Source organism: Pelodiscus sinensis, chromosome 12 (genome assembly GCF_052426305.1).
Source record: "Pelodiscus sinensis isolate ZL-2025 chromosome 12, ASM5242630v1, whole genome shotgun sequence".
In the NCBI taxonomy this organism is placed as follows: Eukaryota; Metazoa; Chordata; order Testudines; family Trionychidae; genus Pelodiscus; species Pelodiscus sinensis.
Window position 1 is genome coordinate 4,086,607 of NC_143063.1, and position 18,796 is coordinate 4,105,402.

An 18,796-nucleotide genomic window follows, 5' to 3' on the forward strand; every position below is an offset into this window, starting at 1 on the left:
GGGGGGGGGCGCAGGAAGGAGCGGAGGGGGGGGCGTGCGCGAGGCGGGGGGGGCGCAGGGAGGAGCGGGGGGGGGCGTGCGCGAGGCGGGGGGGGCGCAGGGAGGAGCGGGGGGGGGGGGCGTGCGCGAGGCGGGGGGGGGGGGGGGGCGCAGGGAGGAGCGGGGGACGCGCCGGCTGCCCCGCGGAGCCCCGGGGCGGGGATGACAGCGCAGCCCGAGGCCGTGTCACTGCGGCCCCTGCGGGCGGCGGGCCCGGGACCGTCCCGGGCAGCTCGGACCGGGTGAGTCCGGCCTCGGCTCTTTGTCTCGGGCGCGTCTGGCCGGGGGGGGGGGGGGCAGTGGGTCGCTGGGTCTCTCGTGCCGGCCCCCGCGGGGGGGGGGGTCGCTGGGTCTCTCGTGCCCGGCCCCCGCGGGTGGGGGGGTCGCTGGGTCTCTCGTGCCCGGCCCCCGCGGGTGGGGGGGTCGCTGGGTCTCTCGTGCCCGGCCCCTGCGGGTGGGTGGGTGGGTCGTTGGGTCTCTCGTGCCCGGCCCCCGCGGGTGGGGGGGTCGCTGGGTCTCTCGTGCCCGGCCCCCGCGGGTGGGTGGGTCGCTGGGTCTCTCCTGCCGGCCCCCGCGGGTGGGTGGGTCGCTGGGTCTCTCGTGCCGGTCCCCGCGGGTGGGTGGGTGGGTCGTTGGGTCTCTCGTGCCCGGCCCCCGCGGGTGGGTGGGTCGCTGGGTCTCTCGTGTCCGGCCCCCGCGGGTGGGTGGGTCGCTGGGTCTCTCCCGGCCCTGCTCACGGGAGCCCGAGGTAGCGCTCTGCGAGGCCGGGACGCTGGTACCGTCCCTCCTCAGCAGTGGGCCCCTAAGGACATTCCCTCACCTCCCTTGTCTCTCTCGTACGACTGTCAGGGTGGCGAGAGCGGAGTTGGAGCTCATGCAGCAGTCTCGGGCTCAGCACTAGGGGGAGTGTTAACTGCACCGCTTTGTGCCTTTTACCCGGGGCTTTGCTTCTGTCTCCCCTTCCCACACCTCCAGTATTTGCAGCAGGCCCTCTGTATTGCCACTTTTATTTGCTTGGCAGCTGATGTGCCTGGCAGGGCGTGTGCAGACTGGTGGAATTTCGGTTTCTCTCCCATTCTAACGGCAGTGGCGCGGGAGCTCGGTATTGCGTTACCCCCACGCTTCCTTTGCCAGGGCTCATTGTGTATGTCACGAACCCCGTGCGAGCACGAGATGCATCAGGAATCGCAGAGCAGGGCGCTTGGAAATACATGGGATTCATTCCATTTATGAGCACAGCATATCATGTGCTATAATCTTAGTTTTGAACTGCAGCATTTCCAGTGGTCAGAATAAATGTTCCATTAATAAAGGTTCCATTAATATTAACCCAACATTTTGGAATCTTTGAAAGACTGGAGCTTGACAAAAGCAAAATAGAAACAATTGTTTTAATTATTATGTAATCGGCAGCTAATGTATGTTAGGTGCTTCACAGGGCATAGAAAAGAAAATTGCTTCCAGTCTAAGCATAAACCAATGAGGGATTTTAAATAAAAGTGAAATTTTTAAAAATAGATGGTTTATTTTTCCTCTTCACTTCTAGTTTCCAATCATGTGCTATTCTCTACTTATGTTCTGTATTTCTTTGTTCCGCCATGGCTTTTCCAGCATATCTCCCACTCCTTTTACTGCAGTCTATGGTGGTTCATAGATTTGTGCAGCAGCTCGGAGTGTGTATTTGAGAAGATGATAAGGCTCATATATCCAGTTTTCCTGAGTTGACCAAACTGACCTAGACAATCCTAGATCACAGAGCACTCTTCTAATTATGCCTTTTTTCATGCCAATGCCTGAATGCCATGCCACAGGGCTTTTTCAGTTGTTTTCAGGTTTGGTTCATATGTAGGGCAGAGTCTTTTTCTCCCTTTCATTATGGCTTTGAGTTTAGAGTCAGTCCCCAAGGCAGGGAATATAGCCATTTCTGACTACTTTACTGATTCAGTTGCATGTGCTTGAACCATGTTAGGTTCATACTTCCACTCCACATGACCCAATGGGATCATTGAGACACAGGATCACTGAGCCACAATGGTATGAATTATAGCAGTTTTATAAAATTATGAGTAATATTTAGAAACAAGCATTGCCAAATCCTTCACCATGAGACAGAACACGTGAAGACTTCCTCACAATTTAATCCCTTTCCACAATGAGCGGAGTCTCTTTCCACGATGAGTGAGACGCAGGAGATTTGGAAGGGCTGGGCATCCAGCTAGCACCTGCTACTCTGTAAAGCAGCTTGGATAAGAGTCTCTTTCTTCCCCACTTTGCTTCCAGCCTCTGTGGACTATGGTACTCATCCTGACTAAACAGACCCAACTCCCTCAGACTCTCCTCATAGGTCATGTGCTCCAGCCCCCTAATTATTTTGATCGCCCTCCACTGGACCCTCTCCAATGTGTCCACATCCTTTCTATAGTTGGGGGGCCCAGAACTGGACACAATACTCCAGATGTGGCCTCACCACAGCTTAATAAAGGGGAATAATCACTTCCCTGGATCTGCTGGCAATGCTCCTCCTAATGCAACCTAATATGCCATTAGCCTTCTTGGCTACAAGGGCGCCCTGTTGTCCTTCTCATCCCCTGTAATCCCTAGATGCTCTATCCCGTAGGCCACTCTGGAACCCAGCCCACCTCCCTACCTTTTAACCAGTTACCAGGCCATGAGAGGACCTCCTGTCTTACCTTATGACAGCTTACGTTACTGAAGAGCCTTTGGTGAGAGACTTTCTCAAAGGCTTTCTGAACATCTAAGTACACTCTAAGTACACAGCAGGGCTGGGGCCCAAACAGGCTGAAAATAGCTTCCTTCCTGCCACTCTGGAGCTGAGCTGAACAGAACCAGACCCTTCCCTGTGCCAGTGCTGTACAGGCCTTTGGCACATGCAAGGCTTGGCTCCTCCTGGCCAGCTCAGCCAGAGGCAGTAGGGAAAGGAAAGAGGGCAGCAGGGACTGCACAGATGGACTAGCATAGGGAGTGGCTGGACCTGATGCTGAAGCTTTACCCAACCACCAGCCTTCCATATGCCCGCGCCCCATCATCAGCCACAGGACCCCGCTTTCCCTCCACTCATTGCTAGTGGGGGGGTGGCTGGTGAGCAGGGATCCGGCCAGTAGTAGGACCCACCAGTACTGCTGGGAAGGGAGAGACAGAAAATACAGGACAATTTGCCCATTTAAAAAAAAAAGTTGGTATGACTGCAGGAGGGCTTAAATACAGGACTGTTCGTTTAAAAACGGGACGTTGAGTCACCCTCCCTCCCCCAAAATTATGTTCATCTATATGTCTGACAATTCTGTTCTTTACTACAGTTTCAACCAGAATACCCAGTACTGAAGTTAATCTTGCCAGTCTTTAATAGCCGGGAACACCTCTGAAGTCCTTTTTAAAAATTGGCATCTCATTAGCTATACTCCAGTCATTTGGTACCGAAGCTGATTTAAAGGCGAGGTTTACAAACCACAGTTAGTCAGTCTGCAGTTTCACACTGGAATTCCTTCAAAACTCTTGGCTGAATGCCATTTGGTCCCCGGTGACTTATTACTGTTTAGTTTATCAATGTGTTCCAAACCCCCCTCTAATGGCACCTCAGTCTGGGACAGTTCCTCAGATTTGTCACCTAAAAAGACTGGCTTAGGGATGGAATCTCCCTCATGTACCCAGCCGTAAAGACCAATGCAAAGAATTAATTTAGTTCTTCTGCAATGGCCTTACCGCCCTTGAGTGCTTCTCTATCATCTCGATTGGTCAGTGGCCCCACTGGTTTAATCTTCCTGCTTCTGATGTACTTAAAAATGCTGCTATTACTTTTTCAGTTTTGGTCTAGCTGTTCTTCAGATTATTTTTGGAAGATATGGGGTGGGGTGGGGCAGGTCTTCCTAATTATATTTTTACACTTAATTTGTAAAATTAATTAATTAGCTCATTGAGTAGTCGATGGAATTTTCATTAGTCAGTAAAGGGGGCACTTGCTACCCTCACTGCAACTGTGCAGTTTAAATGTAGCAGGAGCCAGGCACACAGGCAGCCTGGCTCTTACTATATTTAAAATGCAGAGCCGCATGGAATTACTATCCAGAAAGATTCTGTGATGCAGTTGGATTCATTTAAGATTTTTTCTTCATTTGATTTTACACTTCCTTTTACATATAGTGCCACTCTCCACCCCCAGCAAGACCTGGTCTGTCTTTCCGATATATTTTGTACCCTGGTATTACTGTGTCCGATTGATTATACGCATTCCATCAAGTCTCTGTGATGCCTCTTATATCAATATCCTCATTCAATATGAAACACTCTGGTTTATCCATCTTATTATTTAGACTTCTAGCATTTGTATATAAGCACTTAAAAAACATGTAACTTTTCAGATATCTGCCAGTACAAGATGCAATTGATTGGGACTCTCTTCATTTCTCATCAGCTCTTATCCATATTTTATCATTTTCCATCCTTGCCTCCTTACTAAGGCATAGTAGAGAATCTCCATAAATAGATCCAGAGTCTTTTGGGTAGTTTGGGACAGCCACCCCCGGCTCTGCGCTTTGGGGGTCCCACTGGGCCCAGGGTGATAACGGGGGAGACTGGTGCTTGTGTAACATCAACACATGGAACTGAACCTGGGACCTCTATAGCTTAGTGCACGAGTCTCTACAGCTTGAGCGAAAAGTCAGTTGGCTTTGAGAGGGAATTTGGGAGGAGTGCAATGGGGGTAGGAAGAGGTGCAGCTTGGCAGAAAGAGTGGGGGCAAAGCAGGAGCAGAAAGAGCTGGGATGGGTCCCAGCTAGGGCAGAGGGGAGTTTGTCCCAGGCCTGCACCCCCATAGGGACCACACTGAATAGATCTTCCCCTTAGAGATGTCTTTGTCTGTTCCATGTGCTCCTTCATATCGATCAGCTTCCCTCCGCCCTTAGGGTATATTGAGACTACTTTTTTTTTTCCGAAAGGAGATATGCAAATCCAGCACTAATTTACATATCTTCTTCCGATCGCTTTTTCGAAAGCGGGTTTTTCAAAAGTGAAAGTAGTCTGGACACGAGTTTTTTGGAACTCCCCTCCTTTCCAAAAAAACCGCTCCTCCTAAAAACAAGGAGGTTTTCACGGTTTTTCAAAAAACGGTTTTTTTTCTGAAAACCTGTATCCAGACTACTTTCACTTTCAAAAAACCCACTTTTGAAAAAGTGATTAGAAGAACGAGTGCCAAATTTGCATATCTCATTTTGGAAAAAAACCGTAGTCTAGATGGACCCTCAGTTTAAAAACTGCTCTATGGCCTGTTTAGTTTTAAGAGGCAGCAATGTGGTTCGATTCCATTTTACATTCTGATCTAAGTTATGAAGGTTTAAGTCAGAAATAATTCCACTGAAGTCCACTGGTGCAAGATGAGGATCAGGCTCAACAAGTGAACACAGACCCTGAATATCTTGGCTATTCTTTGTATTGATGCTTTTTTTCTGGCTATTGTACTAGGTATTCATTCCACAGACTGAAAAACTTACAGTATAAAAGTTGAAAAATCAAATGTAGTTGGGGAAAAAGCTGGAAATGGCACAGAAATTATTAACCAAAACAACACATGTAAACAACATTGCAAACAACTGTGGAAGCTATCAAATGGAAACATCAAAACCTGAAGAAGGAAGCCTCATAGCTACAATAACATTGCAAACAGGAATTAAGTTAATTACAGATACAGCATGTGTAACACCTGTTTTTTTATGGGTCAGTGTTTTTCATGTGGACAAATCCCAAGTATTAAAATCTGAATAGTTCCAGACGTGTGTGGCAGTAAGACAACTTGGGGATATTGCTACCTGCATGGGTTGCTAGAGTATCTCATCTCGGGCTGCTGACTTCCTGCAGCTGGAATCCAGTCCTTTACTGGAATATCTTTGCTTGTGGTTATTCCCAGGCCCTGAGTTGTCAGTCTGCTTTGGAACCCTATGCCATGACTACATCTCACAAGACTTGGGATCTGGGACCTACTCCCTCGTTGAAAGACCGGTGGAAAAAGGACCTCCCTCTTGACAGTGAGTATTAAGTGATGGCTCATCCCATTCCATGTCCTGCCCACATAAACTCACGCCCTTTCTCGCACTCTAGCCAGGAGAGACTAGAAAACCAGTGAGTCCGCATTTTTAACATTTCTTTTTAGATGCCAGAGATGAGTGTAAAAAGGTTTCGGAGGAAGCAATTCTGAAACAGAGAAAAGCTGTTAGGTAACTTCAGGGCTCAGCTGACAAGTGTTTCAGTGCTGTTGTTTTGGTGGAGGAGGAAAGACATCTCTCCTCATTTCTAGTCAAGAGCTTTGGGACAAACATTACATTTTAAGGTGTAAAAGGAAAAAAAAAAGTTCTGTGATCTGGATGGAAGAAATGTACGCGGCTTCTGTTCAGTCTTCATCTTGGCTCCTTGGGAAGGGTTGTTCTCTCTCCGAAGCACATAAGCCAGATAGGTGAGTTTAGTTTTATCGTTTTTCTTCTCCAGGGGCTGATGCCTTTTCACAAAGGTGGTAAAAGAACTGATACCTGCTTGTTGAAGCATGCTGCTGCTGCTTCTATGTAGTTATAGACAACATACGCTCTCTGGGCTTCAAGGTCACTCTGGGGCTAAATGGGAAAGCCAGGTTTTAGCCCAGGGAATAGATATTTTGGGTGGGAAATCAAAAACAAATGGATTGTCTGTGGACTCTTTGTTAATTGTTCACTCTGACACATTGACGTTCTTAAACTTTTGCAGCAGTTTGTCTCTGTATTGTTGGCTCTGCTCGGATTTCTGATGACTGAGCATGGAAATGTGTATCTGAGAGGCTGGCTTGCCGTTCCCTATCCCCCTTTCCCCCCTCGTCCCCATGCCCTTTCCCCATTCAGATAGTATCATTCCTTTGTTACTGGGTAGAGAGACAAGTGGGGAATGAGAAAGTGAAAAGGAGTGTACTAGATCAGTGGCTCCCAACCTTTTCGAGGATATGGACCCCAATCTATTAAAATTGTACGGACCCCCCCCCCAAACAATATCACTGCGCCTGCAGCCTGCACGTCCATAAGACCACGCTGCTTCCCAAGCTGCAGGAAGCAATGCAAGTTGAAGGATGTGCTGGCTGTGAGAGGCTCCGCATGGGCCCCCTACAATTCCCCCTTCAATACTGCCATGAACCCCCAGGGGTCCACGAACCACAGGTTTAAAATCACTGTACTCCATTTTTGGGTCAGGACCCCCAATTTGAGAAAGGCTGGTCTTCTCCATCAAATCTGTATAGTATGGAATAACACCTCTCACAGTGGGAGACCAGATTTCATGGTCTGCAATGTGATTTTTCATGGCCATGAATTTGGTAGAGCCAGTAGCACTGAGGACTCCACCATCCATATCAACCCATAGCCTTGGAGGCAAGTTCTTCCCAGTGCTTTCCAGTTTGGCTGTGTCTACACTACAGAGTTTTTTCGGAAAAACAGCCATTTTTCTGAAAAAAACCCACCTTCACGTATGTCCACACTGCAATTGTGTTCTTTTGAAAAAAAATTGAAAGAACAGAGGGGTTTTCCCGACATTGGTAAAGCTCTTTCTACGAGGAAGAAGCCTTTTTGCAAAAGAGCTCTTTTGGAAAAAAATGTGTGTGGTTGGAGAAGAAGGAGTTCTTTCGAAAGAAGAGGAAAAAGCACAGGTGCCCTGGTGGCCACTCCATCCATAGTTATCTCAGCTGAAATGCAAGATAGCGTCCATTCAGCGTGGACACTATCTTTCGAAAAAGCAGATGGCTTTTTCGATGCACTTTGGCAGTGTGGACGCTCTCTTTCAGAAGACTTTTTTTGGAAGAGCTCTTCCGGAAAAACTTCTTCCGAAAGAAGCCTGCAGTCTAGACGTAGCCTTGCTGACAGCATCCTGTCAGTCCTAAGGAGGTTCAGCTTTGGGCAGCTACTGTTCATCCAGGGCTTGATTTTGTCTGAGCTTTGAGAGAGCTGGAACACTCTTCCTTTTTCTCAAGTGAGTTTTGGGCACAGAAAAGAACCGAATGGCTAATTTGCCTCTAGATTTGTCTCTTTTGGTTCTGGTTCCATAGCGAAAAGTACACTCTGGGGAGAAGAGGTGTTAGCTCGCTAGTCCTGCACTAGCAGTTAGATTTTGGGATGCAGAGTTAGTCAGGCAACTAGAAGGGGGATGAATCATGGATACTGAAGTCACAAATAAACAAGTGGCAAAGGTGGGTGGAGAACCCAGGAATCCTCATTCCCAGGCGCCTTGCGTGGGAGTTTTGACAGTACAGAAAAAGTTTCAGCTTCTGACAACATTGTAGATTAAGAGGTGGAGCTGACATAATTCTCCAGAGTCTGGATACTCTACATAAAAATACACAAATAGATTGTGAAAGTGATATTTTGGATTCTTTTATGTTCATTTGCCAACAGATCATATTTGCCCTAAAGGTCTCATTTTGCTCATCAGCACTACCAAAGTTGTAATAACACTTTGTTCTTGTGTGGTGCTTTATATTTTCCAAAGACGTACGGGAGGGAGTTGTGGTCATGTGTGAAATGAGTTTGACAGGCCTCAGCTCATTCAACTAAGGGGACTGCAGCTTTGGGTATTCCTTCTCCTTCCTCTACTACATGGGAGAGTCCCTGTGGCTGAGATTTCATAAAAAGCTCATGGTTTCTTCATTGACCTGAAGTATTTTGGGCAGCAGGAATCAAAAGCGTCACTGTAGTTGTTAGTGACTTTGGCTGTGAGCCAGAAAAGGGAGAGGGGCTTGAATACCAGCTTCTGTTACTAGCATGATGATGGATGATCTGGAACAGAACCTGGGGGGAGGAGGAGACAGGCTTGCTGAATGAGAACAGGAGGCACACTTAAGACTGGATTCATGAAAAGGGATCCCTCCTCACTCTCTGCTAGACAAACTGTTTGTAGTCAGTTTCGATTAGACTGATTTATTTTACTTTATTTTTTCTTCTGTTTAAGGGAGTGGACAAGATTCACTCCTCAGAGACAGTAAAGAAGACTCCTCTGTCCAGACTCCTGTGCTGCCTACATTGGTCCAACATAAAACCCGTGTGAACTGGTCTGGCTCTGGAATTCCCCACAGCCTCTACCTGACTGTACAGGTAAGGCACTCAAAATCCACTTCTGAGAGAGGAGTGAAAGCCAGAGCAGCTACTGAAGAATACATTCTTTATCCTCTGGCGCTCAGTGGTTTCCTCCTTGAACTGTGTGTCTTTTCAAATGTGTCTTTATGGGCAAGGGAGTGGGTTATCAACTAGGTTTATGTTGGGATCTAGAATTCATCTGCCTGGAGTGTAAAAGAGCCAAAAGCCAGCCTGACTTCTCCACTAGGGAGTACCCAAGGTGTATGGAGGATTTCTTGGTGACATTGGACTGGTGCAATGACACTACACCAGGCCCCATCACAATGCCTGGACAGATCAGGGACATGTCTCTGGAAGAAAAGGAACGCACTGGGGAAGGCAGGAGGCTAGATCACTCTGCATTAGGACTATTATGATCTGTTTGGTGGTCCCTGGAGGACTGTTGCTGGCAGGATGTAAGTCAAAGTAGCTCCTGGCGCTGCTCTAACTTGTGCTAAGGATTGAATCAGTCCCCGGCAGTTCCAAAATCTGGAAGGCATAAATCTTTGCACTTCCTAGACATAGGGTTGCACTGAACTTGTTTTATCCATAGCTCAGAATCAGGGTCAGCAGCAGAGGATCCCAAACAAAGAATTAGTGGTAGGCATAGGATGCATTTGGGGGGTGGAGGGAGGAATATGAAAAACATCCTCATTGTGAAGCTCACAGTTGATCTATCTCAATACTACCACATGCTCACAGCAGAGAGCCCTCTAGGGAATAAGGTAGAAACTTGAACTTTGGAAAACTCACAACATTTTTTAAATCACTTTTAAAACTAGCCTGTCATTTAAAAAAAACAAAACAATGTATTCTGTTGGATAAAGACACTTCGTTGTAATACTTTAATCCCTGAGTGGAGATGGAAAAGCGTGTTGGGAAAATATATCTCAGTTGTCTGGAAAGTGTTAGGAAACCAAATGCAATGGGGAAGTGGTAAAGATTTAGAGGAACTCCAAAGAGTAACATTTTTGGTGTCACTTTTGAGCTATATAATAATCATTCGAGAGAGGAAGAAGACAAAATAAACAAAAATCCCACCACCTTATAATTGCATATGCTTTACCCCATATGTAGGGCTTTGCAATAGCATTGACTAGCTACTGATTAGATGGGTGGGAGAAGACAGTAGGGATTTCATATGGTGGGGTTAGAATAAAGGGTTGAATCAGGACTCCAGGGTTCTGTTTCTCTTTCTGTCGCTTGTTCGTTATCGGACTTTGGGCAAGTCACTTTAACAGGGTTTCAATAAAATGGGACAGTTCCTACCTATTTCACAGGCGTGTAGTATCTCTTCATGGATTGCCTTTTATAAAGGGCTTCTTGAACGTGGGATGACAGGCAACGTATTGTTTACTGGCTGCAGTCTGAGAATTGTTTCTCTCAACGTAACAATTGAGAAATAAACACTTTATAAAAGGTGACATTCCGGTTGTAATAACTATTATCTGTTCTGCGTTGTGTATTGCACTCATGCCTTTCCGGTTTATGCTCTTCAGGGCAGAGATTTATTTGTTTGGCACTGCTTGCCAGTTTCAGTGCTTTGTGATCTACAAAGTGCCTGGCTACACCAGTGTTCCTCAACCAGTGGTACGAGTACCCTTAGGGGTACTCGAGAGAAGTCTGGGGGTATGTCAACGCAACTGAAATTTGGAGAAAACTGAATTTTTGTTTTAAGTTTTACAGCGCTTTATTATTTTTGTACTTTTTACACCCAAAAATTTCATTGCCCACCTGGCTACAATTAAGTTGTTTAAACAAATGTGTTGGAATGGTAGAAAAAAATTCTGTGTGTCTGAAAACTGTAGGTACTGGGGGTACTTATATACAGGGCTCGACAAATAATGCCCGTGGCGAGTAGAGGCGGGTTCGGGTGATCTGCGCATGCGCAGATCGCCGGACAGCGCAGCTGGCGAGCAGGCTTGCCGCAGTTCGGCGAACCCTGCTTTTATATATATATATATTTTAAGGGGTACTTTATAAAAAAAAGGGTTGGGAAACACTGGTCTACACTACCAGGTTGTACTAGTAAACCTTGCCTGAGTTCAGAACATTATAGATACAGTGTAATTAATTAGATGACATGGTGGTGAAAATGCACCCATCACTGCTAATGCCAGCAGAGCTGTACTGGTATTAGATCAGGAGCTGAGAAATCCCTGTAACTGTCACTACAGAGACAGCTTCAAAGTCCTGTCTACAGGCCATTAAGGTAGTCCTGCCACAGCGCCAGAAGCAGTGTCATCTTGATGTGGTAGCAGAAATAGGAGAGCTTTGCTTCTGGAAAGGAGACTACAGAGTTTTGTTTTCAGCTACTGAATAACTGATACTTACATTATGATAATCCCCTTATTCCTCTCCATCCTTCCAGATCTGTCATACTTGAGTAAGCCTGTTCGACATTAGGCTTGCTCCAATTCTGTGCTTCTGAAATAGTGACACATTATAGTTACTTACAATGTGATATAGCAGCAGAAAAAGCCAGCATGAAATCAGAAACAACATGTCCTGGAACACAGCAGTTACAGTCTATAGAACAACTGAACTAACTAGAATACTGTATGCAGGACTGAGTCCCTTTCTATCCGGAAAGTGCTGACAAACAGGAAAGAATACAGAGAACAATAAATATGATTAAGAAGCTGGGGGCATTGATTTATGAGGCTGGATTTAACTCTAAGTTCATAAAGCATTAAAGCAAAAATCAAACTGAATATGTGCATCTTGGCTGAACCTCAACCAATGGGATATAAACATTAAGGAGAATGAGGACTTGTTTAAGATGGTTCAAGGATGGGCTGTAACTAGGAGGAATGGGATGAAAGTAAGGAAAGCAAAACTGAGTTTGAATCTCCATGAAAACTTCCTGACTCGGGGGACGTCTCCTGGCAGACGTGGTGAAAGCCTCAGTGCTTGGGTGATCTGAAATGAGACTGGACAAAGCACCAGTCAGCGTAGGGAGAGGAATAATCCTGCACTCAAACGTGTCTGGGACTAGATGGACTAAATGACTTAATGCATCTTTTCTGGCTCTGGTTTCTGATTCACTCTGTTTAATTCCTGCTTAAACTGAGTTTTCTTTCTTCCTCCTTTTTCCCAACAATCTTGGCTTGACTCTCCTGCCTGCAATCAGGAAATCACCTGGTCTGGGATGAATGGATCAGTCTCAGTCACTGTAATTAAGTTTATATTTTTTCTTACATTGCTTTCTCCGTTTTTGTCCCTTGCCCATCTCCTCCTTGTTCCTTTCTCTCTAAAATAGAGTTTTCAGAACTGTGAAAAATGACTGCTGTGTGAGATGCTGATTTCCAGTCGGTAGTTTGTATTTGAGACCCTGTACCTGCTGCTTCTTATCTTTTGCCTTCTGACTGACCTTTTGGCAATCGGAGAGAGATGAGATCCGAAAGACGGAAGGAAAGCACGAGAGAGCATTGGAGGTCATTGGGAAGAGGGCCCTGATGGCCTTAGTGGGGTGCTAGAGGCTGGGGTTTGGTTAGGTTGCAACAGCAATGGGAAGCAGTTTGGTTTTAGCAGGTGAGGAGTTAATTGCACGAGAGTAGTGGAGGGAAGCAACCATCATGTGAAGATAGCAGAACTACATTTTGAAATACTGTTTGATTCTGAGGTAACGTAATGATTTCAATACCCTGGGGCACAGGGCGACCTTTCAAAATCTTGTTCAGTCAAAATCTCGTTCAGTCTAGGATGAAACGTCCAGGGAGAATTTGTGCTCTTTTGAGATACAATGCCCTTTAAAGAGAAAATGGTTGTGTTTTTATGCAGGCCTTGCAGGACCAGTTGGGCAAGGGCAAGAGTCAGGTGGAGAACAAGGAGAAGCGTCGTCAACCGCAGTCTCAGCGTATGACTCAGAAGCTGGGCATAGAGACGAGGCTGAGGTCTGCTCACAACTGGGACGCTGGAGTGCAGGGCCAGGAAGCCTGCATCATGAACGTTGAGAAAACAGGTAAAGGGGGAGGCATGAGACTTGATGGCCATTAATTCTCATGCCTGGCTTTGTCTTAAGGCAACAAAATCAGAAAAAAACCCTGCTTCATAGGCTACGTCTAGACTGTAAGCCTCTTTCGAAAGAGGCTTTTTCGAAAGTATCTTCGAAAAAGCCTCTTTCGAAAAAGAACATCTAGACTGCAACCAGTACTTTCGAAAAAGCAAGCCGCTTTTTCGAAAGAAAGCACCCGGGCAGTCTGGATGCTCTCTTTCGAAAACGCCCTATTTGCAGTCAAGAACGCCTTTTTTCGAAAGAGCACTTTCGAAAAAAGGCGTTCTTCCTCGTGAAATTAGGTTTACCGCCGTTGAAGAAAAGCCGCGTTCTTTCGATTTAATTTCGAAAGAACGCAGCTGTAGTCTAAACGCAAGTGAAGTTTTTTCGGAAAAAGGCTACTTTTTTCGAAAAAACCCTTGCTGGACACAGCCATAGTGAAATGAAATAGGGGGTAAGTGAATTCCTTCAGCTCTTGTCCAATGATTCTTTAATATTAATGGCAACTGATTACTCATTAGGGACTGAATTTAGCACAGAGGGGAATCAAATGCAAACCTGGTGTTTGCACACAGGTAACAAAAAATAAATTCTCAGAGGGGTAGCCGTATTAGTCTGTATCCGCAAAAACAACGAGGAGTTGTGTGGCACCTTGAAGATTTGGGGTGTGTTTATACAGTAGGACTTCACTCAAAAGAAGCCATGCAAATTGAGCGCCAGTTGCGCAGCTTATTTCGAAATCGGGAGCGTCTACACAGCACTTATTTCAAAACAGAGCCCTCTTCCTCCAACTTCCCTTACTCCACCTCCAATGGGGATTACAGGAGTCAGAGTAAGCAGTCCTCCAGCTGGACAATTTTTCGACATTATTTTGAAATAACTGCCTGCTGTGTAGACACAGACTGAAGTTATTTTGAAATAATGTTGCTGTGTAGACATATCCTAACAGATTTATTTGGCCCAAGCTTTTGTGGGCAAAGACCCTGATGAAGTGAAAGCTTAGGCCCAGATAAGTCTGTTAGTTTTTAAGGTGCTACACGACCCCCAAAATAAGCTGTCACTTCAAGTCATTGACATATTAATTTACTCCTTTGATCTGAAGCAAGAATTATCTTTTAAGGAAACTTTGTCACAATGCAATTATAGCCACCTCCTCCCTCCTAGTGCATTGCCGCCTCCTTCCCCCTTCATCCCTGCTCTCCTGCATCTCCTCAGCCTGAGTTTTTTCCTGTGCTATGTCTGTTTCATCTAGCAATAGAGATGCCTGCCCTGGGGTCTCCTGTACATGTTCTGTTTTTGTCTTCAGTCCTCCTCCTGCCCGAGGAGATAAATGGGATGTAAGAAGATTTATACTTCTTGTTTGGAAAATTGCGTCATGTCTAGATACTTGTCTGAGTCTGAAGCAGTTGAATTGCAAGCTCAATTACAGGACCCCATCTTTTCTGTCGTGCAACTGTTGAGGACTGTGTTTCCGATTTGGTGTTCAAGAAGCTGATCTACAAGTCAGTCAGAGGTCTTCTATACCTCTCTCAGGTCAACTTTCCAAGTGGACAATATGGATTTGCTCTTATTCTTCCTTTTGGACCTGCATCCCGTCCTTCTGTAGATCACATCTCTGGGTACATCTAGACGACAGTCTTCTTTCAAAAGGAGATATGCAAATTTGGCGCTAAATTTGCATATCTTCTTCCGATCGCTTTTTCTAAAGCGTTTTTTCGAAAAAGCGATCAGAAGAAGATATGCAAATTAGCACTGAATTTGCATATCTCCTTTCAAAAGAAGAACGTAGTCTAGATGTACCCAGTGAATGTAAGTGTTCTGCTCAGGGTTGTAGCCCGTTGGTGGGGAAGCAAGAGATTTTCACTGAAGGTAGCAAAAGGAAGCGTATGCGTCTTTATGAGAGAAATGACAGGTCTGATTCTTATCCACTAATGCCAGTTTAACTCCATTCACTTCTGAGGGCATTCCTGGTGTACAGATTCAGGCCACGCATCTTTGGGTTGGAAATGGCTTTGCAGAAACTGTGCTGGAAGTTGGATTTTGGTCCCTATTATTTATTTTCTTCATTAGAAACTAATTACCTGGGCTTGTCCAGACACATCTGCATGAGTCACTCCCTGCTCTGATCTGGCTTGGAACTTACTGAGTTACCCATCTCTCTCTGCCCTATGTGGGCCTCAGGACAGGGTGTGTGTGTGTGAGGCCAACCCAGAGAGAGAGGGGAAGAGGTGTCTGTGACAGAAAGAGGAAGAAGCTTAAGAAGGGGGGAAGGCATGCCAGCTGGAAATATAAGGTGCCAAGAGACAAAAAGCAATGCAAGGAGTAGGCAGACACGTGAACTGCAACTTTCTTCTTACGCAGAGGATCTAACCTGTGAAAATGACATAACCCGAGTAAGCATACAGTGAGTTAGACCTAGAATTGATCTTCATGGATCTGTGGTACCCCCCTTCTGTGGACCCCTCTGCGTGCTGCCCTGTTCTCCCAAGTGCTTCACTAAGCCGGTAGCTGTTTTTCTAGCTGTGTCCACCCCAAGCAAAAGGTTAATCTGAACTTTGCTGATCCCTCCATCTGCTAATGCTCCTTGATCTTTTTACCCGCTTTGCTCATAGATGTTGTAGGCTCCCCTGCTTCCTAGGCTCCCCAATGGCAAATGGTCCAGGACAAATGGTCGGCAAAATGCAGAATAGAGAGGCCCAAGACACTACACAGTCAGCTGCAAACAGCTGAAAAACCAGAAAGTGTTGCCATAACAGATCAATTCATTTGTACCTTGGAACATCAACTGCTGGCTACTTCCACACCTTTCATACAATTTCAGTGTTAAATGTCCCATATAAATCCTATGACCTGATCCACCTTGTATATAATCAGCATGTTTTATGAATACTTGGGTATTGTACACATCTGGCTGTAGACTTTGTAGGACTCCTTGGCATCCACTTTAAAAGTTTTTTAGAACCAGCATGAAAGTCTGTGTGGCAAAGCTAGCTGTGTGTGTGTAACTTATGTATGAAGTGTCTGCATAACTTTGCACTCTAGTGTACATAGAATACTGCTGTGTGATTCGATTGCCAACCAGTAAGTCTGAGTGGTAAGTTGTATCATTTAGGCAGGCCTGCCTTTGCAAGCCTCGGGTCTCCCAAGAACGGTTTCTGAAGAATAACGTGTTGAAACAGATGATACGCTGTGCTCCAAAGGAGAACACATCCAAAGCATAACATAATCCCCATGCTTTGTTTGAATGAAGTTGGATACAGTTCCCATGGTTTTAAATTGAATGGTTTAAACTTAAATTGAATGGATTCAATGTCCCGGCACGGGATTAAAATGGATAAGACACAGACTCACGGTGGTTTCATACGTGCCACGACACCTCCTTTAATCCCAGGAGAACACTTTTGAAATGGACAAACACTCCCACAGGAATAACACTCTGCATTTATAAATCACTTTCTAGGTTCTTAACAGAGACTCTTTACACCTCCTAGTGGATATTCTCTTTCTTTTACACGGGGGATAACTCAGTTCCTAAGAAAGGTTAAAGGCCAACACGTGCACATTGCTTATGGACACCCAACTCATCTCGTTAAAGTATCTCAAGCACCCCAAAACTGAGACAAAACACCACCCAGAATCAGCAGTCACTTACGAAAACGTTAGCCCTCTTCATAGATGAGAAGGCCAACAAGAACCTGGCTGATCATCTGACCTCACCTCCTGTCTCCACAGCCACAGCACACAAATTCATTCCCATTTGAACTAGAATACACCTTTTAGGAAACCAGCCAGTACTAACTAAACTATTTCCAGTGACGGAGAACGCACCACAGCCCTGTAACTTGTGGCAATTGTTAGTTACTCTCACTGGGGAATGGATGCCTCTTATTTCTAGTGTGAATTCAGCCACTGGATCTTGTTAAACCTTTGGACTGTCCATTGTCACACACTAAATCAGTGGCGGAGCTCGGGTTAGAACGTAATACCTGCTTTCACGACCACCAGTGGTGGAGAGGGGCAGCTACCCTGGGGCCTAGTGATCTAACAGAGTCTGGGGCTCCTGGCTGCTATCACTGCCGCAGCAGCAGCTGGATCTCTGGGCCCTTTAAATTGCTGCTGGCGTCCTGGGCGGCACGGTCCAGGCAGCAATGACAACTAGTGGGGGGGAGGCTAGACGCCAGCTCCACCCTTCCACCCAAGGCTCCACCCCTTGTGGGGACCCAGAACCAAGCTCCGCCCCTTGCCTTGCCAAGGGGCCCCGCAAGTCTGTTGCCAGCCCTGCTTTCAGACTAGGATAGAAATAAGGGCCTTGCGTAGGCAGGACGGACCTGTGGGGAGGTCACTGGACTGGCATTTCTTTATGAGAGAGGTGATGAGTCCTGACTCAGCCGTACATTTCTTATGTGTCTTTGGGCAAGTTATGTAATTTAGCTTTAAAATGAAGGATGGGGAACATGCTGTTGTGAGGATAAGATCCATTGACGACTGCGAGGTGCTCAGCTATTACCATTACGAGGGCTTAGATGTCTAGATAGGAGTTGTTGACCAAATCTGCCTCTACTGTGTTGCAGGGCCAGGTGATTAGGAATATGAGCCAAGTGGGGGGAAAGAGTGAGTTGTGACCATGGAGATTAGGCGATTCCAGCCTGTGGCACAGAGAAAGGAGATTGTGTTATTGCCTGTTAGCATTTGTCCTTTTCACTGCATAGCATTTCTTATCACGCCTTGGATTGTGGCTGGTGTCCTTCGCTTGCTGGCCACAGCCCTGGCTAGAGCTGTTCCCCTAGCAACAACCTGTATTGGGTTATTTTCCTTACTTTGCCCCAAAGCATTTTTTATGACTTAAATGAAATCACGGACTCTGTCTGTGTGTTTTCTTTCTTGCTTGTGGTGCCAGGAATGCGGAAGTCAGCAGGTGATGAACTCCTCAGCCCGGGGCTCGGAAGCAGTGGGGTATTTATGAACATCACATGCTTGTCTGTTCACTGTGTACTTTCCACCAGCCAGATTCCAACAGGGAGTTTCCTGGGGGGGTTGTGACTGTGGAGATGTGATGTTTGTGTCGTCGCTGTCTGCATCGTTTCTCTCACAATGTGCTTCCGTCTCTGCTTGGATCACTGGTCCCCATGTGCTTCCATTGATTGGCTCAGTGACCGCCATTTTCCATCTATGAGGAGCTGAATCTCTCTCAGAGAAAATGTTTGAACCACATAAGGTATTGAATTGTTACGAGTGGTTTCAAATGCCCTCTGTGACAATTTCGTCAGCCCGGAGGGGGCTACACTGAAGTCCTGCTACGGTCGGTGAGACCACTCACATGAGTAGTTAGGTGCATGCTGATGTGTTACAGAATCAAGGCCTTGTTTTGGTTCTGTCAACCTGGCACAGAACTCACCTAAACAGATTATGTTAAAAGGTGTGCATACTCACTTGTTTCTGGTAAAAAACTTCCAGGCAAATGATTCGTCTTCTGTATTTAGAGCATCCCTGCAGCTCCGTACAAGAGCTGGCGGAACTGCTGTTTTCTTCACTAAGGGAACGTCTACATAGTAGCGTTATTTCGGAATAACTGATGTTATTCTGAAATAACGAAGAGTGCGTCTACACTGCAAGCCATTATTTCGAAATACAG

General features: G+C 46.1%; 1 protein-coding gene across 6 annotated transcripts in view; it reads left to right on the top strand.

The window, feature by feature from the left end:
* Positions 1-18,796, top strand: part of KIFC3 (kinesin family member C3) — a 60,712-nt gene that overhangs the window by 13,524 nt on the left and 28,392 nt on the right. For 4 of the 6 annotated variants that reach the window (XM_075940443.2, XM_089781409.1, XM_075940445.2 and 1 more), the window contains exons 2-4: positions 5,957-6,074; positions 9,004-9,146; positions 12,951-13,131. In XM_075940443.2, the coding sequence (XP_075796558.1) occupies positions 5,993-6,074; positions 9,004-9,146; positions 12,951-13,131 (406 nt within the window). In that variant the 5' untranslated portion in view covers positions 5,957-5,992. Of the gene's footprint in view, positions 1-147; positions 282-5,956; positions 6,075-6,208; positions 6,500-9,003; positions 9,147-12,950; positions 13,132-18,796 lie in introns of those variants that run through there. The other 2 variants (XM_075940442.2, XM_014576006.4) reach the window with 2 other exon arrangements.